The following is a 25,881-nucleotide window of genomic DNA, read 5'->3' as shown; positions in this document are numbered from 1 at the left end:
AATCCTTTGTACTCTTTTTATTCTCTATTTCATCTCTTATCTTTATTCTTTCCTTATACTCAGTTGGAGAATAATTTGATTTTGTCTTTATAAGACTGACACATGTATTACTAGGTTATTTTGTTTGTGTCTTTCTGGTATTTTATGTAGGAACTCATAACTGCATTTTCTTTTTTTAGAACTTCCTTCATGGTGTCCCAGAAATTCTGATATATAGTATTTCTGTTGTTTGAATCTAAGATTTTAAAAATTTCTCTCCTTATTTATATTATGACATACACTCAAAAGTATTTTATTCAATTGCCATCTGATTGTATAGTATCTTTAATTTTTCTTGCTACTGATTTCAGGCAAAAATGACCTGACAAGATACAAAGCATTGGTTGCACATTTTTCTCTGTTAGGATTTCCTTTGTGGCCTTCAATATGACCTATTTTGGAGAGAGTTCCATGAGCAGGTTAAAATAAAGTGTGGTCACCTACTGTAAATCGAAATATTTTATAAGTACTTGTTAAGTCAATTTTGTATGTAGTATGCTTTAGCTGCAGGCCATATTTTTTCCTCAAAAATTAGGTCTGATTTTGTAATTGAAAGGTAAATTTTGTCATGTTTAATCAGTTTCATATGATCGTAGTGAACTTGGAATAAAAGCTGTGGCAAACCTGTGAGAGTTGGACTTTGAAAAAGTGGAGTTGGTAATAAAATTATAGACAGAAAGATGGCTATCTAAATTGGATTTTGTCATGAGCATATATCTGCATATTTGTAAGGACAATCTAAAAATAAGTTGTCAAATATTTTCTTTGTTCTCTACTTATTTGTCAGGGTTGTGTTTTCCTATTATTGCTTGTCAGTGTGGCTTATTCCTCATAGAGGTGACTTGTATAATTGCTTCTGTATGAATATGGGAATGTCAGATGACAGCATTTTTTGTTTGTTTATCCTGGCACAAGGTTTTGTGTAGTGTGTGGTAGATACAAATGAAGGCCTATGTTCCAGTGTAGATTAGAGTATTATCAACCCTAAGCTGGAGCCAATGCAAGAATGAGGAGACTGTAAAGTCCAGAGGACTGAATATTTGGTGAGATTGATGACATTGATCATTATAGAAACAAGGTTTGATTTTGGATTAGATATGCAAGTGATTATACAAGACATAAATGCAAAATAGTACAAAGTTGTGGCTGCACAATGGAATTCTTAACATGTGTCAAGAAAATAATGATAATGATGATAATAATAGAATATTACTTGAGATATGAGAAGATTATTTTAATAATAATAAATGGCTTAAGACAATAAAACAATAAATATGAGAAAGAGTGACAAGAGATGATCTTCCAAAAATAAAGATTAGAAACATACATTTGTGTCAGATTTATGACTCTGGGGTATAGAAATTTCCTTGCTTATGAGGTAACGTTAGTGTAATTCTTACCAATTCCAAAATAACAACAAATAAAAAAAGAATTTTTCTAATTACAACATTGTTATACATATTGTGTTTATTTTGCCAAAATTATACATGGTTCAATTTGATTTTCTCCCTTTTAATCCTTATTACCTTCTTTTCTCTTCCATCTTTCCTCTTAATATTCTCCTTAGTCTAATCTATTAATGTTTCTTTCTCTCATTTATTTCTTTTTCATTGGTACTTTATATATACAAAAATATGTAATTGACAGTGTTATATTCATATATGCAAATAACATTTTGTTCAATTCTGTCCACATTTTTCTCCATTCCTGTCCCTTCTTTTCTCAATCTCTAATCTCCCCTGTATGTTTATGATATCCAATCACATTTTCCTAGTTTTGCTCTAGCTGACACATATGAGATAAAACATTTTACCTTTGATTTTTTAAATCTGTTTTACTTAGCATAATATTCTCCATTTCCATCCATTTACTGGCAAATGCTAATATTTAAAATTTCTTTATGATCGTGTAAAACTGTGTGTGTGTGTGTGTGTGTGTGTGAGAGAGAGAGAGAGATGGATGAGAGAGAGAGATTTCTTGATGCATTCTTCTGTTGATGGGCATCTGAACTGCTTCAACAATTTGGCCATTGTGAATTGTGCTATTATGTATATAAATGTGAATATATGAAAATATAGTTTAAGTTACATTTAGTTATGTATATAGGGAAAATTGACAGATATCCAATATTCATGACTATTCAGACATGTTTTTCTCATACAAATGTAAATGAGTCATAAGAAGAAAATAACAACACTTCACTAATGATCATATATATAGCCATGGCATAGTAATGTAAATGTTTTTTTATTATGAAAAATAATTTTTATTCAGAAACTATCACTTGCATTTTTGAGTGTCTCTTCACAATACATGACTGTAGAATTCATTTTAGAATTGACACATTGTACAAAAACGGAGCACAAGTTTTCATTCCTCTGGCTATACATGGTGCAGAGTCACAAAAGTAGGGTAATCATACATGTGTATAGGGTAATAATGTTTGTCTAATTTTATCATCCTTCCCATACCCACACCATTTTTCCTCCCCTAACTCCCCTCTGCACAATCCAAAATTTATTCATCACCCCCCACCTCCCTTGATGGATAGTCATTGGCTTATCAGAGAAAACATTTGGCTTTTGTTTTTTGGGGGGTTTGGCTTATTTCACTTAAATCATATTATCTGTAAATGCCATAATTTCATTCTTCTTTAAGGCTGCGTAATATTCCAGTGTGTATGTGCACTGATTTTTTTTTTTTTTAACCATTCATCTATTGAGGGGCATCTAGGTTGTTTCCATAGTTTAGCTATTGTGAATTGAGTTTCTCTAAACATTGATGTGGCTGTTTCACTGTAGTATGGTGATTTAAAGTCCTTTGGGTGCAAGCCAAGGAGTGGGATAGCTAGGTCAAATGGTGGTTCCATTCCAAGTTTTTTTGAGAAATCTCCATACTGCTTTCCATAGTGGTTGACCAATTTGCAGTCCCACCTGCAATGTGTGAGTATGCCCTTTCCTCCCCATTCTCACCAACACTTAATGTTGCTTGTATTCTTCATAATTGCCATTCTGACTGGAGTAAGAGGAGATCTTAGAATAGTTTTATTTGCATTTCTCTAATTGCTACAGATGTTGAGCCTTTTTTTCTATGTTTGTTGATTGATAGTATTTCTTCTTCCATGAAGTGTCTATTTAGTTCCTTAGCCCATTTATTGATTGGATTATTATTATTATTATTTTTTTTTTTTGGTGTTAAGTTTTTTGAGTTCTTTATATATCCTGGAGATTAATGCCTGTGGTAAAGATTTTCTCCCATTCTGTATTCTCTCTTCACATTATTTATTGCTTCTTTTGCTGAAAAGCAGTTTTTAGTTTGAATGTATTCCATTTATTGATTGTTGGTTTTACTTTTTGCACTTTAGGGGTCTTGTTAAGGAAGTCAATTCCTAAGCTGACCTGGTGAAGATTTGAGCCGCATTTTTCTTCTATTAGGTGCATGCATGGTCTCTGTTCTAGTGTCTAGGTCTTTGATACACTTTGAATTGATCTTTGTGCAGAGTGGGACATAGAGGTAGAATTTCATTTTGCTACATATGGATTTCCAGTTTTCCTATCACCATTTGTTGAATAATATGAGATAAGGTGTTTATGTGCATTTCTCTCTGTGTCTTCTATTCTGTACCGTTGGTCTACATGTCTTATTTTGGTGCCAATACCATGTCATTTTTGTTACTACTGCCATGTAGTATAGTTAAGGTCTGGTATTGTGATGCCTTCTTCTTCACTCTTTTTGCTAAGTATTGTTGTAACTACTCTGGGCCTGTTAATTTTCAAAATGAATTTCGTGATTGCTTTTTCTTGTTCTATGAAGAATGTCACTGGGATTTTAATAGGAAACAATTTTGGTAGTATTGTTTGCCCTTTTTTATTGGCAGTGGATTTGACTGTTCTCTGCCTCCTGTACAAACTTGTGTCTTCTACTTTCTGGTAAAATATGCATAAAATTAAATTTACCTTTATAACTCTTTTTAAGGGTAAAATTCAGTACCATTTATTGTATTCACAGTGTTGGAAAACATCAGAACTATCTAGTTCCTGATATATATACACACACGCACACACACACGTGCGCACACACACGCGCACACACACGCACATACAACAACCAGTGCCTTCCAACACTCATTTCCATTTTCTTCTTCCCTCATGTCCTGGAATGACTAAGATACATTTTTTTTTTTCCAATGCATTTGCTTTGTCATAAAATTTAAAATAATTTGACCTATGCAGTATGTGGCCAGTTCCTCTAATTTATTTCCCTTAACATAATGCTTTCAAGGCTATTTTTGCTATATATTTTAGCATATTCTAATTAAAGTATTGATGAGTAAAATACTTTGTGGACATACCAAATTTTAGTTATCAGTTGTGGTTTTTATTGTGTTATTTGCAGTATTTTGGATAAATCCAGGTGCACTCTACTACTGTGCTGAACAACATTTCCAGACCTTTTTTTTTTCCCCCCATTTTGAGGCAGGGATTCCATAAACTTACTCAAACTTGTGATTTCCACTTTCTACCCTCTAGAGTTCCTGGGATTCTAGGTTGCACCACCATAAGTGACAGTTATCAGTGAATCTGTTATTAGGTATTTGGGTTGTTTTCACCTTTGGTTATTAATATCAATTTTTCTGTGTGTGTGTGTGTGTGTGTGTGTGTGTGTGTGTGTGTGTATGTGCATGCACACATGCACAGTGCCAGGGGATTGAATACAGGTCTTTGTGCATGTGAGGTAAGTACTCTACCACCTGAACTATGGCCCCAGCCCAGTACTTTTGGATATTTTGAATAATTCAACTATAAATGTTCATATACAAATTATTTTCTAACTATGTTTTGAGTTATTTTTGTACATGTCTGGGGTGAATTTTGATTTATTTTGTAATTTATTATTTATTGTAATTATTTATATATTTATTGCTTATAATACATGAAGGTGCTTTCCACACTACTTGTACCATTTTGCATCCTCCCAAAGGTGTATGGAATTTTCAATTTTCCATAGCTTTGATTTCCTTTTGTTTTGCTTATTCCCAGTTTTAGGCTTTGGTAAATTTTAATATTTTTTGTTTACAGCACAAAACAACGACATTTAGGCAGATAAAAATTCAAACAATTTTGTTACATATGGCTCTGAAGAGAAAAATGTATTGATACAAAGGAACATAGAGAGCATATGCAGTCCATGGTTATCACAGTCTAGATCCCTAAGACACAGTTTGTACGTTTCAGTTTATATCAGATCAACAAACGTTTATGGAACCACATTGATTTAATAGGTGAAAAAATTTGGGTGACTCTGGAATGTGCAAGTTGTCCCTAACAGTATGGTCTCTGGCATTTGTGTTTACATGGAGGATGCATATGGGCACTGCAGTGTGAAAACCTGAAACAGAAGTGTTGTGTCCATGGCTCTAATCATATTTTCAAACGGGGAAATAACTGGCCTTCAGCTCAGGTTAAGAATTTGTTGACACAACTTTTCAAAAACAAGAAAACTCTGTTAAAATTGTCTTTTTACTTCCATGATAATATAATACTATGCACAGGACTTTTATTTTAGTAGAGATTAAACATTTTTGTTGAATTTATTTTTGCAGCCAAAGGCTCCATTGCCAAATCTAAATTCATGAATATTTAATTTGGCTTTTGTGTAAATTTTTATAGTTTTGGCATTAAAATTAGTTCTGTGGTTTACTTTGAGATAATCATCGTACAACAATCTCATTTTTTGCCTGTAAATAAGCATTCATCTTAACCTTATTTGTAGAAGAGACTATTCTTTATTAAATTATCTTGACAACCCTGTCAGAAATAAATTGTCGTCAGGTATGTGGTTAATTTCTTTTTTATTTTATTTTTGTTTTTAAAGAGAGAATTTTTTTAATATTTCTTTTTCCTTTCCTTTCCTTTTTTTTTTTTTTATAGTTTTCGGCGGACACAACATCTTTGTTTGTATGTGGTGCTGAGGATTGAACCTGAGCCGCAGGCATGCCAGGCGAGCGCGCTACAGCTTGAGCCACATCCCCAGCCCCATGTGGTTAATTTCTAGACTTCAAAATTGTTGAGAGCCACAGCCAAGTTGGGATGGTGCCTAGCATTCTGCCAGAAGGAGTGGTTGAGAGGTGTCCATCGAGAGCCATTAAGATGATAATTAAGTTAAGCTGTGTATAATTGCTGTGACTGGATGATCCTGGATTGAAACAGGCTGTGTATTCAGTTGTCTATAGACCCCTGCTGTCCGGCAATAGGGCAGCTCCATTGGGCTGCTCTGGCAATAGGGCAGCAATAGGGTGGCTCCTGCTGCCTTAGGCACCCGCTACTTTTTGAGTTCTCCCTACTTTTGAGTTCTCGCCGAGTTCCAGTTCCCGTGGATTTCGCACAGAGCCTGGTGGAGAGGGAGAGAGTTCCTGGGAAGTGCTTGTGAGTGCGGGTGAGAGTTCGGGCATAAAGGAGTTCCTGTTTGAACTTACAAGTGGCTCATGACCTCCCGATTTGGTGCCCAGCCTGACTGCGGCATTTGGTGGCCTGTGCGGGGGACGCCTGAAGCTTGGGTTTAAGTGAAATTGCTCACCCCTGAGGGAGGGTGAGAGAATGGGTGTGTGTTTCAAAAAACAATGTGTCCTTGTTTTGATTTGTTTTGTTTTTGTTTCAAGCTGCCTGTCCCTAGAACTTTCTCAGGCAAACTGGGGAAAATGGTTGGCTCAGAGTTTGAAGTTGTCCGGCCCTGAGGAAGAGATAGAGAAAAACCATGGATACACATATCAAGAAAATAGAAAAACTGATACAACGAATTTTTGTTCCATTTTTGTTTCATTATGTTTCGGTTTTGTTTTATGTTATCTTGTTGGGTTGCGTTACCAATGTAGCAGAAGTATGGGGTCAGAAATTAGCAAAAAACAAACCGAAAGAATGTTAAGTAAATTGTTAGAGGAAGGAGGCACCCCAGTAAAACCAAGAACAGTCAGGGCTTACGTTGATACAATACAAAAATGTAGCCCATGGCTTTTTAAGGAGGAGTTGTTGAATATATCACAATGGGACCGTCATGGTGAAGACTTAAGAAAGAGGGAAAAGAAAAACCCAGGAACTCTGCCAGTTGGTACATTGGCATTGTGGATGATGATACGATTTTGTTTGCCTAGTCCAAAGCTTTCAGTTCAGATTATGGTAGAAGACATTTTAGATCAGGAAAAAGAGGAGGCCTCTCGAGATAATCAGAAAGGGGAAGAAAGTTTAGAGCAGAAAAAGCCATCAGGGGAAAAGATACAACAGGAGGCTGCTACTAACACCTTTCTATTACCAGAGGGCATAAGTATCCAACCAACAGCTCCACCTATGGAGACAAGATATGCTGGGGGACCCCAAACCCCCGTAGTTGATAGATGGGATCCTGAGACGGGACCTCAAAGATTACGATGCCCTGTATTTGAGACAACAGAAGGGCAGCGAATTCACCATGCTCTAGATTTCAACACAGTGAAGCAGCTGAAAGAGGCTGTAACAATCTATGGTCCTCAAACACCCTTCACTGTAAGTATGGTCGAATCCATTACCAACTTCGACATGACGCCAGCAGATTGGGCTAGTATGTGCAAAGCTGTGCTAAATGGAGGACAATATCTGTTATGGAAGGTTGCCAATCAGGAATTTTGCATGGAGACGGCTAAGCGAAATGCGGCAGCTGGTTATCCTCAGAGAAATCTAGATATGTTGTTAGGAAAGGGACCTTATGAGAGTCAGTTGCAACAAATTAGATATGATCCTGCCATATACTCACAAATCGCTTCAGCTGCAGTTAGGGCATGGAAAACTTTACAGGGGCATGGAGATTTACAATTATCTAAGATAATACAAGGAACTAATGAACCTTATGCTGAATTTGTAGATAGGCTTATACAAACAGCTACGAGAATCTTTGGGGATGTAGAACAAGTGATGCCATTAATAAAACAACTAGCTTACGAGCAAGCAAATAAATGGTGCAGGGAGGTCATTAGACCATGGAAACATGGAGATTTAAACACATATATTAAATTATGTAGAGACATTAATGAACAGGAGCAAGTCTTGGCAGCTGCAATACAACAGGCTTTAGGTGCCAGGCCAAAAACATGCTACAATTGTGGACAAACAGGACATTTTAGAAGGAGTTGCTCCATAGGAGGAGGGTTTTACAAAACTGGATATGATCAAAGGGGTAGAATACCAGGTATTTGCCCATGATGCCATAGAGGGAGACATTGAGCTAATGAATGCTGTTCTCAAACCACCATAGAGGGTATTTCTTTATCAAAAAACTGACAAGGACCAGGTGTTGACCCACGATATATCATGGAGAAAAGCATCGGGCTACATTGCCAAAAAACGGACAGGGGGGCCCAATGCTCTGGGGCCTACGACCACAAATATATGGGGCACTGGAGGAACCCAGCAACACCATCAGGGTAGTGCCCAGGACACATTATCCATTAGAGCGCTCATGAAAAAATCGATCCAAATATTTTTATTATTCACGTGATTTAAATGGTTTAATTTAAATTAAAGAGCTGTTGAGGATTGTTTTAATATGTGAACAAAAAAGGAGATTAACAGATCTGTTTACTTTCACCTTTCCTTTTCATTATATCTAATTCTATTCAGAATACTAAATTGTTTAGAAAATTGCTTTTTTTTTAGTGCCTGCTGGAATGTTACATAATTTTTTTTAGCCATGATTGCCAGAATTCCTATCTTCATCCCAGTGCTGGAGAAGACAAAGATAAAACCAAACTAGAGCTTCTGTAATAGCTATCACAACAAACTGTATAAACTGATGCATCAATGAATAATAACTCAACAAGTGATGCTCAATCAAGGAGTCGATTTACTTTGGGAGGAAATGGACATATTGATGGATTCCTCTGCTTTGAACTGCTTGCAGTACTTGCCTGGACTATGTATCACTTGTATGCATTGTGAACTATCTGTTGGTGCAGTGAATTGTGGTAGTGCTGCGGTATCTTTGCTGATGGTGTCATCGTTGGTACAATTTTCCCAAAAGGAACCATCATTTGGCTTGGTGTCGTGGCATTTTGCATCCTCCTCCCTTTTGCTTGTGATGGTCTAAAATTTGGGGGCCAACAGTGGTGAGGCAAAGAACCTCACCCTCCCCCCCACTGGCACCAAGGCCAAATTTGGGGGCCAACAGAGGTGAGGCAAAGAACCTCACCCCCCATTGGGGCAAAGGCCAAACTTGGGGGCCAACAGAGGTGAGGCAAAGAACCTCACCCCCTCACTGGTCCAAAGGCCGATCCACAAGTATGGCTGTATGCTGGACTAGTAGTCAATGACTGGTAAGATCCAATTGCAATGGTACCAACCTAAGACAGGAGGCTGACGCCTTGAGGTCAGCTCATCCTATGACGAGTAAGGACCATATGTAGTATTGGACAACCTAAGACAGGCATGGTCCCTAAGCCACATTGCGTGTTGTTTAATTAAACAGAATAGAGGAGATGTTGAGGGCCACAGCCAAGTCACTATGATGCACAGCATTTTGCTAGAAGGGAGTGGTTGAGAGGTGACACCAGTGAGCCATTGAGATGATGATGGTTATGTTAATCTGTGTATTCAATTGTATATATGACCTTTGCTGCCTCAGGCGCCCCCTACTTTGGAGTTCCCTTTGAGTTCTCCCTGTGGTTCCCAGAGTGAGAGCTCATGCAGCCCAGGGGAGTGAGGGAGAGTTCCCAGGGAGTGTGCCTGGAGTGCTGGTGGAGTTCAGGCAATAAAGTTTCCTGTTTGAACATACAAGTGCTTTGTGGCGGCTCGGTTATTTGTGCCCAGCCAGACTTTGGCACTGTGAAGCTGAGTAATGAGGTTTTTAATCTGTCTGTCTGTCTGTCTATCTATTTTTTTAAATTTATTTTGGTGGTGGGAATTGAACCCAGAGAGCACTGTACATGCTAGGAAAGCACTCTACCAACTTAGCTATATACTCAACCCCAGACAGAGTTTTTTTAATCATTTAAAAATTTTATTATGCATCTTTGAACACTTACAGAATTTGGGGAAAAAATAATGATTTGTTTTAAAGCAGGGAGAAAATTATCTACAATGTCACTGCATAAAATTTATAGTGAATTATTTGACCAACTTCTTTCCTTTTTTGCCCACAAAGATTTTGCAATTTCTCAGTTCATATCTTCTACATGTATCCCAATCTGTTGCAGAATAATTTTTTAAAATTATTTTTAGTTTTTTTTCTTCTTAAAAATATTATTTTAAATAATCATTTATATTTTTTTGGTTGTAATTGACACAAAACCTTTTATTTTATTTATTTATTTTTATGTGGTTCTGAGAATTAAACCCAGGGCTTCTCATGTGCTAGCCAGGTTCTCTACAATTGAGCCACTACCCCAGCCCTTACTTTGTTTTATTTAGTTATACATGACAGTAGAATGCATTTATGCACTTTGATATATCGTTCATAGATGGGATATTATTATATTTTTCTGAGTGCACATGTTGCAGAATAATATTGGTCGTGTAGTCACATATATACATAGAGTAATAATGTCTGATTCATTCTACTATCTTTCCTATTCCCACGTCCCCTCCACTCTCCTCCCACCACTTCCCACTACCTAATTTAAGGTAACAATACTCTTCCCTCATGCCCCCTGCCTTGTTGTGAATTAGCATTCATATATTACAGAAAACATTCAGCCTGTGGCTTTGTGGGATTGATTTTATTTCGCTTAGCATGATATTGTACAACTCCTACCATTTATTGGCAAAGCCATAATTTCACTTTTCCTTGAAGCTGAGTAGTAATCCACTGAATATACATACCACATTTTCTTTCTCAATTCTGCTATTGAGGGGCATCTAGATTGGTTTCATAGTCTAGCTATTGTGACTTGACCTGCTATAAATATTGATATGGCTGTGTCACTATTGTATGCTGATTTTAAATATTTTGGAGTGGGTCAGATGGTGGTTTCATTTCCAGTTTTCTGAGGAATCTCCATACTGCTTTTTATAGTAGTTTCACCAATTTGCAATTTCACCAGTAATGGGTGAGTGTACTTTGCTCACCCCATCCTCACCAACATTTATTGTTGCCTGTATTCTTGATGATTGCCATTCTGACAGTAATGATTTAGAATAGTTTTAATTTGCATTTCTCTGATTGCTAGAGATATTGAACACTTTTTCATATGTTTGTTGATCAGTTGTATTTCTTCGTCTGTGAAGTGTCAATCTTTACCACAGCAGCTCCAGTAAAGCATTAATCTCTAAGATATATATTAAGAACTCAAAAAACATAACACCAAAAATAAACAAATAAATAATCCAATCAATAAATGGGCTGAGGAACTGATCAGAATAAATCTTTATTGATGCCTAAACCAATCACTATAGCCAGGAAGGTGCACTGCTTTCTTCTTGCTAAGTCTAGATTACAAATGGCACTCCTGGGATACAATAGTACCCTATCTTCCAGTTGGATCAGTTGAAGACAATGGAAAGGGAATACCCAAAAGGAAATTGTCTATGAGCATGGTGGAACTCACCTCTAGTCCCAGAGGCTAATTAGAAAATCTGAATTCAAAATTTGAGGTCCTAAAAAGGGGAAGGATGAAATGAATCAACTGTGGTTCATGGTGTTGTTTTGTTTTGTGTGTTTGTTTTTGGTATTGATCTTTCCTTTGTCTGTTATTTGTTTGCTTGTTTGCTGCTGTTGTTGTAGGTCCCAAGGAATCCAACCCAGGACCTGTAGCATGCTAAGCAGTAAGTACAAGCTCTATCATGGTTGAACTGTTCCCCATCCCCTGGCCATCACCTTTTTTTTCCTATGGACCTCTAGTTCTGGCTGAGGAAGAAGGAATGGAGCAGTTTTGGAAGAGGGGGGAGAAGAAGGAGTGACAGAACTTGTTTGTGGTTTGTTGTTGTTGTTACTAGGACTCAACAAAGGGACACTTTGCCACAGAGCCACTTCCCCAGCTCTTTTTTATTATTTATTTATATATTTATTATTTACTTTGAAACAAGTTCTCACTGAGTTATGTGGAGCCTTACTCAATTGCTGAAGATGGCCTTGAACTTTCAGATCTTCCCATCTTTCTCAGCCATCAGTGTCCCTAGGATGATAGAAGAAATGGGCCACCATGCCTGATCTTTTGTTATCTTACACTCCATGCTAGAAGCAATGAATGGAGAGACACTATTTTCACCACTGGTTGAGATGTTTCAGTGTTGTGAAGACAGGAAAATAATCAAAGATGTGGATGTCAGTGATAGTGGTAATATATGGTGAGTGATTTTGTTGTCATTTGTTGTTGTTGTTGTTCTTGGCAATGTAGGGTAAGGGCCAGCAAACCAAGGGCCTTTCAGTTTGCTGGGCCAATGCTCTACCACTTAGCTACACCCCCAGCCTTTTTGACATGTGTTTTTTCACCATCAAAAAGTTCAGGAGGGGGACTGGGTTGTGGCATGTGTGAGGCACTGGATTTGATTTTCAGTATCACATTAAAAAATAAATAAAAGAAATTTATTGTGTTCACCTACAACTAAAAAAAAGTTAAGGAGGCATGAGGTTGTAGCTCAGTGGTAGAGATCTTGACTAGCATGTGTGACACACTGGGTTTGATCCTCAGTACCACATAAAAATAAAAATAAAAAATAAAGATATAAAGAATATAACATTAAATTTGTTTAAAAAAACTTAAGGAAATGAAGACAATTGGTATGGAAGGGAGGAAAGCTATAAACTGAAATGCTTTCTGCAGCTCACAAAGTCATAGGGCATGGGCTGGGGTTTGGGCTCAGAGGTAGAGTGTGCATCTAGCTTGTGTGAGGCATTGGGTTTGATCCTCAGCACCACACAAAGTAAAATAGACATTGTGTTCATCTTTATTTGGTATTCCCAGAAATTCACACGAGCGAACTTAAATTCAGCTGCCTACACAGGTTGGGGGCAGCAGAAGGGCTCTGCTACTGAGCGATATCCCTAGACCCGTGGACTGTTTTTTGGAAAAAGATTTATATTTTAGTTATAATTGGACACAATACCTTTATTTTATTTATTTACTTTTATGTGATGCTGAGGATCAAACCCAGGGCCTCGCACATGATAGGCAAGCATTCTACCACTGAGCCACAACCCCAGCCCAACCCATGGCCCTTTTAAAATTTAAAATTGCTCCAGTGATTGCAGCTTCAGAAAATCCATAGCCTGTTTGGGCATATTTTGAGAAAGCCTGCCATATGACTTTTTAAAAATATATTTATTTTTTAGTTGTAGTTGGGCACAATACCTGTATTTTATTTATTTTCATGTGGTTTTGAGGATTGAACTCAGGGCCTCACATATGCTAGGCAAGCACTCTACCCCTGAGCCACAACCCCAGCCACAAGGTGTAATGCATTTAATCCATTTTAACATTTTATGTGGAGTGTCCCTGTGATTATGGTGAAAGCATGGAAGTTTGTTTCATGAATATTTAGTATTAACTTTTTTGCCCTGGGACGGCTGGGAAGTACCCATGTGGAGGGGCTTATGGGGCACTCGCTCTCCCTCTTTTCTCACAGATGGGTCCAACTCCCCCCTTCCCCAGTGTTGTAGATCTCCGGAAGCAGTGCATGCCAAATTGGTTCTAAGGGCTGCACAGGTGGGGCTGGGACAAAGCCCAGCTGGGTAAGCACTGAGGTTGTGGGTGGTGCTGCCCCCACCCACAATGCCTCCAAAACGGCAGCATGCCTTCCAGGCCAGACAGCACCAAAGGCTTGCTCTCCTGCCCCCACAGTACCTCCCCCATTACCAAGCGGCTCCCCTTGTCCTATTTTCACCTCTCTGCCACTGAGGTTTATTATAAAATGGACATGTTTTCCCCCCTTTCTCCCGTGGTGAAGGTAGTCCAGAGAGTACTGGGAGCTGTGGTGGATGAGGGTGGTCTCCTGGGGGCTTGGGGAGTCCTCAGTTGCAGAGGGCTGGGTAGTGACCTTACACATGAGCTAGGCTCTTCCCGTGGACCGCCCCAGCTGCGGTGGCACTGCAGCTGTCCTTGGGGATCCTGAAGAGAATACTGAAGAGTGCCCTGTGGCTCTGGAGGCAGGGGTGTGGCAGCTGCCAGGAGTGACCCTAGATGGGGAACCCCAGGTGGGCGAAGGGACAGTATGGAGGAGGAGCTCCATCCCTGCCTTGCCCCCCCCAGCCCCCCCCCCCCCCCGCAGGATATCCTCCTCCCTGCTTCCCCCATCCCTCCACCCCAGGAGAATCCAGAAGTTGGGTTGAATTGCAGGGCCAGTCTATTTTGCAGGGTCCAATCTGAGCTGCAGTTTCCATCTGGGTCCTACATCCCCAGGTGCTGGCAGCTTAGAACTGGTGAAGACTCTTTAAAACAAAGCTTCGCCCTAGCAGTTGTGTTGAGGGGCGGGAGGGGGGGGTAAGGCAGGAGGAGTTCAAAGTTAGCCTCAGCTAAAATCGAGGGCCCTAAGCAACTCAGTAAGATTCTGTTTTTAAATAACATACAAAACAGGGCTGGGGATGTGACTCAGTGGTAGAGTGCCCCTAAATTCAATCCCTGGTACCCTCTGTCAGGTCGGTCGTGGTTACTTAGGAACAAAGAACCAAGCAGCCTGAGCATGGGAAACAAACACCTGTCAATCAGCAGAGTCTTCTGGCCAATCCTGGATTTCATCCAGTTCCAACAACCAACTTTACCGGGATAAGGAACTCTAAAAATACCTTTTCCTGTCCGAAGCCCTTCCCTTCCTGCCATAAGCCCCATAAACTTCCAGTCCCATGGAGCTTCCACGGGTTTTCTCCTGTGACCCTTCTCCTGTTCACTCTGTCTGTCTGATCAGGTTGTGCTCTGGAGCAACATCTCAAATAAAGCCTCATTCAGCGGCCTTTTAAAATCTGTCTCCTTTGCTCAACATCCATTGCTGGACCTCACACCCTCCCCTACCAAACAAAATAAAATAAAAACACAAAGCATTGAGAGGGCCTGCTGGGCATGTTAACTCCATGTGATTTCTGCCCAGTCCTCTGAACCTTAAAGTGAAGAAATTCAGTGAAGCGTGGTTAATCGGAGGGAGTAACTATGATTCTCTTAAGGCCCTCAAATGCCTCCTCTTCTAATTAGTGATGAATGAATAGATGAAAAAGATTCCCACTTTCTCTCTGTACTATCCAGCAAAACCACAGCCAAAGGAATGGGTTCTGCAGACTCAGTGAGGAAAGAACTGTAGAAACAAAGAACCAGAAAGAAGTCGAGCTTGTCCCCCCCATGCCCCCCAAAGGGCTCCATTTTTTTCTTCCTCAGCCAAAGCTGGAAGTCCAAAGAACAACAACAATAACAAAACAAACAAACAAAAATAACAACAACAAAAACATGACAGCCAGCAGTGGAAGAAACAGCACAGTCATGATAGAGTTTAAAGGAGCTTAGCATGCCAGATCCCCTGGGTTGGTTTCTTTGGGACCTACAACAAAGAAACTAAAGAAACACCAATCCACCCTGCCCCCAAGGAAAAGAAACTGAAGCACAGTAGATGCATTCCATTCTCCCCCCTTAATGGACTATCTAGTACCACAGATTTTGAACTTAGAGCTCTTCTGCTGAAAGGAAATGATAAAGCTTGGTTTAGTGGCAGAAGCCTGTCACTGGAGGAAAGATCACTTGAGAGGAATTTGTGACCCAACCACATAGAGACCCCAGTTTACAAACAAGGCAGCATGACAGCTTAAAGTTCAAAGGAAGATCAGATTGTTTTTAATGACTTGAAGGCTTATTCTGTCATCTATTACTCTTCATCTCTGATCAGTTCTTGGGAGACCCAAAGTATCAGGAGGTGGGGGTGTGGTTGTCACTTAATGGTAGAGTACTTGCCTAGCACGTGTGAGGCACTGGGTTTGATTCTCATCACCATGTAAAAATAAATAAGACAAAATTATTGTGTCCATGTGATAGTAGGAGCAAATGTGTGACTCCATTTTGTTTTACGACCTCATCCTGTAAAACAACCATGCCAAGTAGAAGAGACAAGACTGGGGCAAAATGTTCTTTTCCTTTTGCTATAGAAATCTTTAAGAACACCAAACTACCTAATGGGGTATTGTTTCTGTAACCAGGGTAATGGGGCTCTGTTTCTGTAACTGGGGTGACTAGGCTAACTGTGATTGGTTAGGCTTCCCTCCACTTGACTGGACTCTCCCACTTCTGCAACCTGGCTTGCTTGCATTGGCTAGACCCTCTGAGCATCCCTTTTTCGGTTTTCAGGCTTATAAGGAGTGCCCTTGCAATTGTTTGGTGCTGATCAGGGGAACGGCTTTATGTTCTGGTCAGCCGCCAGCAGTGTGCTTCAATAAAGGCTTGATTTGATTATATGTGAGTGATCTGGAAGTCAGTTTATGAAACCCTGGGAGGAAGCTTTAACTATAACATCCATCTCTAACTAAAAATAAATAAATGAATAAATAAATAATTTAAGGTTTGAGTAGGTGGGAGATGGACCCTTAGATTTGCATAAGAGGGGATGGGAAGGTAGCTCAGTGGTACAGCCTCCTAAAATAGACTAGACTTGCATGTCTGGTGGGTTCTGGTTTCAATTCATTCCATTACCAGGATGGATTTAAAAAAAAAGTTTTTTGTTTTTTTAAGCCTCCTAAGATTTTCAGTGTGGCTTGTGAGGACCACATAGCCCAGTTAGAGCTTTCTTTTTTTACTAGAGGAGTTGAAGATAAAAATTAAGTAAGGAAGAATAAGCCTAAACTCTCAGTAAAATAGAGAGGGAGAAAAAGGGTGAGAAGTGAGTGGAAGAAAAAGAGAAAGTGAGAAACCAGCCTCTACCTCAGAGCAAAGCCTGTCCAAGGAAGGGGGCATGACCCTTGTCCTTGGAAAGACCCACAGAGCACTCCTAGGCACATACCCACCCTGCTGAGTTGTTTATCTACAAATAACAGGAGAGATCTGCAGCACCAGGTGTCCCTGACTCAGTCAGGCTAGGTGAGGACCCATAGCAACCCCTAGCAACCACCAATCAGCATGAGACAGGGAAAATACCTGAGATGTCAAATGACCCCCCAGTTGTTTATGGTGGTTGATGACATTTTAGGAAACCATGTATTTCAGCACATACTCCCCTTGTGGCTTAAACCAATCAGTTCAAATGAATCCCCTCTTATACTCACCAATCACCCTTACCCAACTTTTCCCTGCCACTGAATGTGATAATCAATGTTAAGTGTTGTTCTTTGATTTTCCTGCAGTGTGTGATGATTTGCTAAGAGATGCTATGATATATGTGACATCCCTGCCTTCCCCAAAGAGTGTACAAAACTGCTGCAAACCCTGCTTCGGGGTCTCTCAGTATCACCAGTCGCTGTGTATGCATGGAGGACCAAGCTAGCTCGCAATAAACACCTCTTTGCTGCTTACATCGATCTTGGTCTCTGGTGGTCTCTTGGGGGTCCTGAATTCGAGCATAACAAGAGAAATTTCACAAACCACAAAAACCAGTCCACATCTTAGACTGCCTCCTCAAAGTTAAAAGTATAATGCAGCTGGATGCTAGTCATCTCAGCAGCTCAGAAGTGTTGGTAGGAGGAATGGAACCCAGGGACACTCAATCACTGACCCATATTTCCTGCCCTACTTTTTATTTTTTTTGGGGGGTGGGTGGTGTGGGGGAGTGGCTTACCAAGGATTGAACTCAGGGGCCTTGACCATGGAGCCACCTCCCCAGCCCTATTTTTGCATTTTATTAAGACAGGGAGCTGGGCACCTGTAACCCCAGCGACTCTGGAAGCTGAGACGGGAGGATCGCAATTTCAAAGCCAGCCTCAGCAAAAAACGAGGTGCTAAGCATCTCAGTGACACCCTGTCTCTAAGTAAAACACAGAATAGGGCCCACTGGGCCTGAGTTCAATCCTTGGTTAAATCATTCCCCAAAAGAAAGAAAACAGAAAAAGAAAATAAAGTAGAAACTCACATTCTTGTTAGATTGCTTTCCACCACTCTGCTATGTCCCTGCTATGATGCTGTATTTATAAACAGTGTGTATTGAAATTGTAAACACCGCCCATTTCTGCACTTTGCCCCTTCTCCACCTGAACATCCACTTTTTCCCTCTCTTCCTCCCTCTACCAATTTTCTGAAGGAATTACTCTGGGTTTCCTGGTTCAGGACACTGCTGTTCCCTTCTACATCCACCCCACCCTATCCTATCCCACCCCACATTCCAGCTGGATTGGATAGATCTGCCTGTCACCAATACAAAGAAAAACCAAGAAAAAAATCTCTCTGGGCCTGTTCCCCTGGGACCCAACCCACCCCAACCTGGAAAAATGTGACAGGATATGTGCCATATGTCCCAGTCCAGGCGGGGTTGAACAGGGCAGGTTAGGTGTCCAGGAGTAGTGGACTGGGAAGACCTTAGAGGGAGGGGCTTTGGTCTGGTGTGGGCATGAATACAGGGCATTGAGTACCTGCAGATGTTCTGGGATCCATTAAAGGATTGACCCAATTTTATCTGCAGACTTACTTGGCACCTAGAGAATCCAGTCTGTGTTTCAAATATCTGTTTATTTATTTAAACCTGGATTTTCATTTCCCCGAAGAAAAGAGTGGAAGAAAGAGAGGGATCTCATGGGAAGAATCTCTAGGATTCACTTCTATTTTGTGTTTTCCTTGAAGGTCCTCTAGAGATCCTCCAATGTGGGAGGTACAGATGTGTCCTACTGCATGTTTGGCAGCTGTGGAGGAAAAAAAAAATCCCGATCCCTCCAACCTGGTCACATATCGTGTGGTGCCACATTTTTTTTTTTTTGAAGAAGAAAGGAGAGCCGAATATTCTGGAACAGAACAATAAGAGCAGTTAAAAATCAGATAGGTGGAACAGTGTATTGAGTCTAGCACCCATGGCCCCAGATACTCACGAGAATGGCTGAGGCACGGGAAACACTTGGGCAACCTAGACAGACCTCACTTTTGAATAGGCAAGCAAAAAGAGAGTTTCCCATGGCAAAGAAAGAAAGGAGAGGAAAGCAAGAAATGTGCCCCATCCCATTAAGAAAGAAATAAAGATCCCAAATAGAAGGGAAGAGAATGGAGAAGAGAGGAACCACAGTTAGTTTAAGATGTGTATGGGTTCCATCAGGAAAGTACAAATGGAGCTACCTGGGCAGGTGTTGTGGCATACTTCTACAATTCTACCTGTAATCCCAGGATGAGGTAGGAGGATGGCAAGTTTAATGCCAGCATCAGCGATTTAGGGATTCCCTCTCAAAATAAATAAAAATGCAGAGGACTGGGGATGTGACCCAGTGGTCAGGCAACCCTGGAAACGAAATGAAAAAGAAAAGAAGGAAGGAAGGAAGGAAGGAAGGAAGGAAGGAAGAGGGAGAGAGGGAGGGACAGACAGGAAGGAAAAACAGGAAAGAGAGAGAAGGCCATATAAACACATAATCAGTCCCATACTACATAGTTCCCCACCATAAGTGAGGGTGTGGGGTGGGAGATAAGAGTACATTAAAAAAAAAAAAAAACACCTAAGCAAAAGTGAAGGGAGGAAGAGAGAAAGAGAAAGAGGAGAGACAGGCAAGGAGACAGAGGAGTTGAGTCCAGGGGAGAAGGGTAAGGAAATATCTCCATAAGATATAAGAAAGGGAGGAAGGAAGGAAGGGGATACAGAAGTAGTTCAAAAAGGAAAAACCAACAAACACACAAAAGAAATACCCAAGAGCGCCCCGTGTGGCTTTGAGGTTCCATCCCAAGTACTGCCCACCCTAAAAAGAAAGGTCCAGAGGCAGGAAAGTAATGATTTAATGTATCTGATTATAAATGAATAAAAGGAAAGACAGTGGAAAGGATCCGAAATAATTATCCTCTATGTAAAAATAAGAATGGGAAATACTTGTACGATCATTCTAAATCAAGTATAACTAAAAAGAACCTTTAAAAAATGAGTATAAAAAGACCTGGGAGAGGAGGGAGGGAAGAGAGAAAGAAAAAAAGACAGGAGGAGGAGAAGAAGACAGACAGATGGAAAAGGAGAAGAAAAAGGAAGTTCAAGCTGGGACAATTGGACAATTTTCCCGGGAGGAAAAATGTGCCCCAGAGCACGGAGGGAAGAGGGGCACCTGCTCTGGCCAGGGCCCCTCTCTTCTTCCAGCCTCATTGGCAGAGAAGGCGAGGGCCAAGACATGGAGAGCCCAGCTGCTCTCCTTCCCTCCCCAGACTTGGTCCCAGCCTGGGAATATGCCAGGCCCCTCCTGGTGGGGACAGGGGTGCACCCCTCAAACACCAGCCTGGGGGACCAAGGGCAGTGTTTAAAAACAATTGGAAGCTTTGGCAATGAGCACAGGCGGCAAAAGAGAGACAAAGTCAGACAGACAGACACACACCCTTGTGTGGAGGGATGACTTTCAATAGATACCAGTGTGGGAGGTGCTCTGCTACCTACTAAATCCTTACACAGAAACAAGTTTAGAGCCAGGTTCCCCACAAGCTTGCAAAGAATGACGCTCCAGAGAGCAGCCACATCGTGTTTCCAAGGAGGAAGGGCTCTCTGCAGCACCCTACACAGGTCCCCTATCATCAAGCATTCCCGGGTGCCTCCTTCCAGGCTACCAGCCCCACTCTGACAGGGCAGGCAGGCCATGGTGGCCACAGGAGCCGCAGGGGTGGGGGCGCACAAGTCAGTGGCCTGCAGGCAGCAGGAGCAGGGAAAAGGGACCAATGGTGACTAGGACACAGACTGGTGCTTTCTCTAACATGCACTTCTCCCAGCAAGTGGCGCCTGAGGCTGGCCCTGGAGAAAAGCCTCAGAGGAATGACCTTCTGGGAGGGTGCAACTCCAAGGCGATTGTGTTCTGCAAGTCAAGTCAATTCTTGCTAGCTGCATGTTTTGTGGATGCAGGAGCCAAGTGATCCACCTCAGAATCGTTCTTTGTGTGTGGGGAGAGGCTGAAGGTCCCCACCACATCCCTTCCTGGCATGGCACTGGATCTTCCTCCTCTTGAGCGGGGAGGGAGAGCTTGTTTCCTGGATGGCCAGCAGACAAGGCATACAGAACAGAACCCAGTGGTGATGGGAAGGTTTCACGAGGGTGCACGCCCGGCACCACAATCAGGCGGCCTGGAATGGCTCCACAGGCTCCCGGGTGTTCCCACCTCCCCATGGCGCGAATCCGAACAAGCGACTTGAACTGAAGGGATGGTCGGGAATCTAGTGGAGTTGAGGTCAGCCTGGGCCCTTCCCCTGCAGTACTACCCGTTCACTACAGGAAGACCCAGGCACAGTGGGCAGTGCTTCGGGCGGCCAGCGAGGTTCCACGTGGAACACCCGACAACCCTAACTGTGCCACGGGAATGGGGGCCTGTACCACCACCACCGAGTCACACCACACCCCCATCTCCCACTGACCCCCTCACGTATGCCACTGGACCGGGGTTTGCACCCAGACTCTATGGCACGGGGAGGGCACCATAGCGGGGACAGCAAAGCCAGAGACAGCAGGAATGGATTGCCCCACACTAGGAGACAAGCTGGAACTGCCTGGCGGCTGTGGCTGGAACAGGCAGCAAGCCACTCACGGTGGGCGAGGGGCAATGGATAAGCTACCTTGGCATGTGATGGAGCTGCACACACATGAGGTACTGGGCCCTTGCTCAGAGGCCTGGCCAGGCCCAGCTGGTCCCTCTAGGAAGGTGCAGGCGCAGGCTACAGTAGGTTAAAGAGCATGCTTAGGGCCCCAACCCCCGAGGGGGGGGGAGGCAGCGAACCCCTTCCAGGAAGTCTTGCCTATGTACAACACCATCTCAAAATTAAAAATAACAATGACTGGGGATGTCACGCAGTGGAATAATACCAAGTATATTTATTTATTTTTTGGGGCAGAGGGGGGGGGTACCAGGGATTGAACCCAGGGGTACTTAACCACTGAACCCCATACATCCCCAGGCTTTTCAATATTTTATTTAGCGACAGTGTCTTGTTAAGTTTCATAGGGCCTCCTTAAGTCTCTGAGGCTGGGTTTGAACTCCTGATCCTCCTGCCTCAGCCTCCCAAGCCGTTGGGATAATAGGCTGCATGACCAGGCCCAGTCCAGGTTTAATGTTCATTACAAACAAAAACAAAATTAAGAAAACCAAGTGCTTCTTAAAACCAGAATGACTTATCAAACAGTCTCCAGGGATGAGCTAGATAAATGAACTGAGGCACCATTGCTTCAGGCTTAAAGTAAGCTCACACTTTCACTTGTTACTCAAAATTTTATACTAGCAGAAGGAATCTAACTGTTCCCAGGCTCCAAGCTGACTGCCAGATCACCAAAGCCTTAAATGTTAGCACAGGGAAAGGAAACACCTTTTGAAACTATGCCCCAAACCAATGAAAACCCTAGACTCTAGGTGCCCGGCCCTCTCCCCACCCCCACCCCTGCCCCACAGCAAATACACATAAATAAACCAGTTCCCTTTATTCAAGGTCAGCCTGGCACGCTTTCAGTCGGAAATGCATCTTCTTGCTTATTGGGCAAAATTTCCAATAAAGCCTTCCCTGTGTTTGAATTTCTTTTGGTGTATTTCTCTCTCTCTCTCTCTCTCTCTCTCTCTCTCTCTCTCTCTCTCTCTCTCTCTCTCTCTCTCTTAATATATATGGACACAATACCTTTATTTTGTTTATTTATTTTTATGTGGAGCTGAGAATTGAACCCATAGCCTCACATGTGCGAGGCAAGTGTTTTTCCACTGAGCCCCAGCCCCAGCCCTGGATCTCGTATTTTTTCCACCATTTCTGTACCCAAAGACCTGGCACAGTTAAGGGAGGAGAATCCCATCCCTCACTCAAGGCAAAAGAGGACTTCTCATAGATAAAGATTCTCAATCCACCATAGATTCTCTCCTCTAGGAGAAAGGCAAGTGTGCTGACTTCCAGAGAGCCAGTCATGCTCATTGACCATGCCAGAACAGAATGGAAGGTGGAAGCATATATGCCACAATTGGAAAACTGATTAGTACACAGGACTGTGGTTAGAAATTCATGCTGAACCATCCATTTGGGATGGACATTCTGGCATTTTCAAAATGGAGTTCCCAAGCTGAAAGACATGGAATTTATCTTTATCTGAAAAATTTTCCCCAGACCCACAGATACACAGTTCATTCATTCAGGATTTTGTAGGACAGGACAGAAGCAAATTTGTCTTTGGGGAGCTCATGCTTTGCTTAGTGAGACAAAGTATAGACACAATAATATAATATTGTGGTCAGGACTTGAGAGTAAATAAATGGCAGAGTGATAGACATGGAGATTGGAGGGAATAGATAACAATATTTTTATTGAAGACTATGTCAACCTTTCCTAAGGTAACATTTAATAGAAGTTTATGAGAAAGAACTAAATAGAGAAAAAAAAATAAGCTAGATAGAAAAACACTTCCTTGGGGCAGATAGCATTAATAGCCCCAATTCTTAATTACAGTATATCCACACCAATACACAGAAATGGCAGCACCCTCCTAACTTGGTCAGGACAAGCCTCCCTTTTTCTGCTTCTAATGCTAGGTTTGGCCAACGGAATATAGCCAATGCAAATTAATTAAAATCATTTTCTGTTCAAAAAAATTAAACAAGAGCCAGGTGTGGTGGCGCAGGCCTATAATCCCAGCGGCTCGGGAGGCTGAGGCAGGAGGATAGTGAGTTTAAAGCCAGCCTCAACCCCTGAGTTCAATCCCTGGTACACAAACCAACTAAACAAACATTAGTGTTTAAAGTCAATGAGAACAGAAGACTTAATTGTGCTTATATGGTATGTCGTGCCCTGTTAATTGCCTGTGATGTGCAATAAGAACCTGCCCCAGGATGGTAAAGAAGACTCTTGGGCTGCACTGAGGCCAACCCCAGCCTGAACAGCTTGTCCTGGGAAGCCCAACAACACTGCAGGAGTGGTGTTCTGAGGCATCTGTCAGAAGGACTACTGTGTCATGGGAAGACTTGCAGTCTTGCTGTAATTCACATCAGTCCTACTGGAGAACAAAGGGAAGGTCAATGTGAATATGACACCAGAGAGGAGAGGCACAGTGGGTGCTGTTGGAACCTGAGGAAGACAATGGCTTATGACATATTTTCTACTTTGCATAAGCATGCCAAATCCTGGCAATTTTACACTGGAGAAAAAGAGGCTTAGGACGAAGGCTTTCATGGTTCAAGGGTAGCCAGGCCAGGTATGAGCATGCTCACTCTGCTGATTGTTCTTTCCACTACTGCCGCCGCACCCAGAGAGTCTACTGGGGAAATATATTAGAATCACCATCTCTCTGGCCCCGGGGTTGAATTTAAAGCTTGTATAAATGGCAGGTAGGACCAGGCCCTTCTGCCAGAGTCTACTGCATGTGGGTAAGAATCTGCCTTTTTCTATTGACCTTGGCCATTGGCCCACTCCTGTGGGGTCCCTGAAAATGCCAGTGGACACTGCCCACCAGATTTCAGTGCAGAATAAGCACTTGCATAGGTAATCACTGGCCACGAGGCTCCGTCCTTCCACCTTTCTCTTGCTCACATGGCACACTCTTCGTTAGCCCAAGGCTTCTGATCTGTTCTCATCCATGTTGGCATTTTTGGTTCTCAATAAGTAATAGTGGTCTTAGCTGTCACGTTCATGGAAGCAATTCCTGCTGTCACACTTCCACATGCACTGAGCATCCCCATACTGTATGCTGCCTCCTCACATCACCTCCACAAGGCAGGTTTCATCAGCACCTATTTCCTCTCACTGATAAAAAATGCAGCAAGTGTTGGGGCTCAGGGTAGAGCTTAGGAACCCCTGAACTCTCAGCCCAAGCCCTATAGCCATTTTCATCCTAAATACAAGGTTCTCAAAGATGAAAGTGATTAGCAGTGACAAGCTGGAACACAGTCACCCCCAGGACTTATAGTCTTGAGACCAGAACTGACAGACCCATGAGAGAAATAATATAGGACCCCATGACAGCACTGGAGAGGGAAAGTCATCTTAGAAAAAAGTAGGCTGAATGAGCTGCCTGTTCACCAGTGATGGCAGGTTGGATGGATGGGCAGAAAGGTATCAAAAGAAAAAGGATTTTAGGAAGAAAGGCAGGGTGGTCTGTCATTGGATGGTTACCCAGAACATCAAAAATTTTCTGCCCTGCTTCCATCCACCATTTATGAAGCCCTTCATTTGCCTGATATCAAGTTTTTTCCTAATGTATATGCTTTGCTGAAGGTCCTGTGTATTCTTCCTGTAATGAAGGTTGAGAATGAGCGCTATGAAAATGGACGAAAGCGTCTTAAAGCATACTTGAGGAACACTTTGACAGACCAAAGGTCAAGTAACTTGGCTTTGCTTAACATAAATTTTGATATAAAGTATGATCTGGATTTAATGGTAGACACATATATCAAACTATATACAACTAAGTCAGAGCTTCCTACAGATAATTCAGAAACTGTTGAAAATACCTAAAAGACTTTTAAAATGGGCTTTCACTTATATTTGATATTTGGAAGAAAAGCCTTAAGGTATATGTAGGTCACTTATCACTGAATATCTTTGCCTACAGGCCTCATGAATACATTAGCCATTGGTAATCTGCCTATGTACATGGCACCTGTTTGAGCTCTCGTGCTTTGAAAAATTGTCTGTTCTTCCAGAAGACTGCATTGGAAGTACTACATTTCACCTCTGCGTGACCTCTGCTAGTAGCACTCTGAAATTGTTTTAGTTAAAGTCTTTTAGGTTATAAAATGTATTATTACTATGGATCCAGTTGTCAGGTATTATTATCAATTTTGAAGAAATAAATTTTGAGGAGGTATAAGAAAAGA

The 25,881-nt window shown here is 41.7% G+C and overlaps 1 protein-coding gene across 2 annotated transcripts in view; it reads left to right on the top strand.

The window, feature by feature from the left end:
* Window positions 1-25,881, top strand: part of LOC308643747 (uncharacterized protein) — a 738,434-nt gene that overhangs the window by 3,519 nt on the left and 709,034 nt on the right. The window contains exon 2 of one of the 2 annotated variants that reach the window (XR_014020799.1): window positions 5,970-8,355. Coding sequence is in view for 1 of the 2 variants with exons in the window: in XM_081283889.1 (XP_081140015.1) it covers window positions 6,636-8,267 (1,632 nt within the window). In the remaining variant the exon portion in view is untranslated. Of the gene's footprint in view, window positions 1-5,969; window positions 9,837-25,881 lie in introns of those variants that run through there. The other variant, XM_081283889.1, reaches the window with a different exon arrangement.

The sequence above is a fragment of the Spermophilus citellus genome, assembly GCF_964194105.1.
Source record: "Spermophilus citellus genome assembly, chromosome: 3".
Taxonomy (NCBI): Eukaryota; Metazoa; Chordata; class Mammalia; order Rodentia; family Sciuridae; genus Spermophilus; species Spermophilus citellus.
The sequence above is the reverse complement of the archived record's forward strand: the minus strand, read 5'-3'. Positions and strand labels throughout refer to the sequence as shown.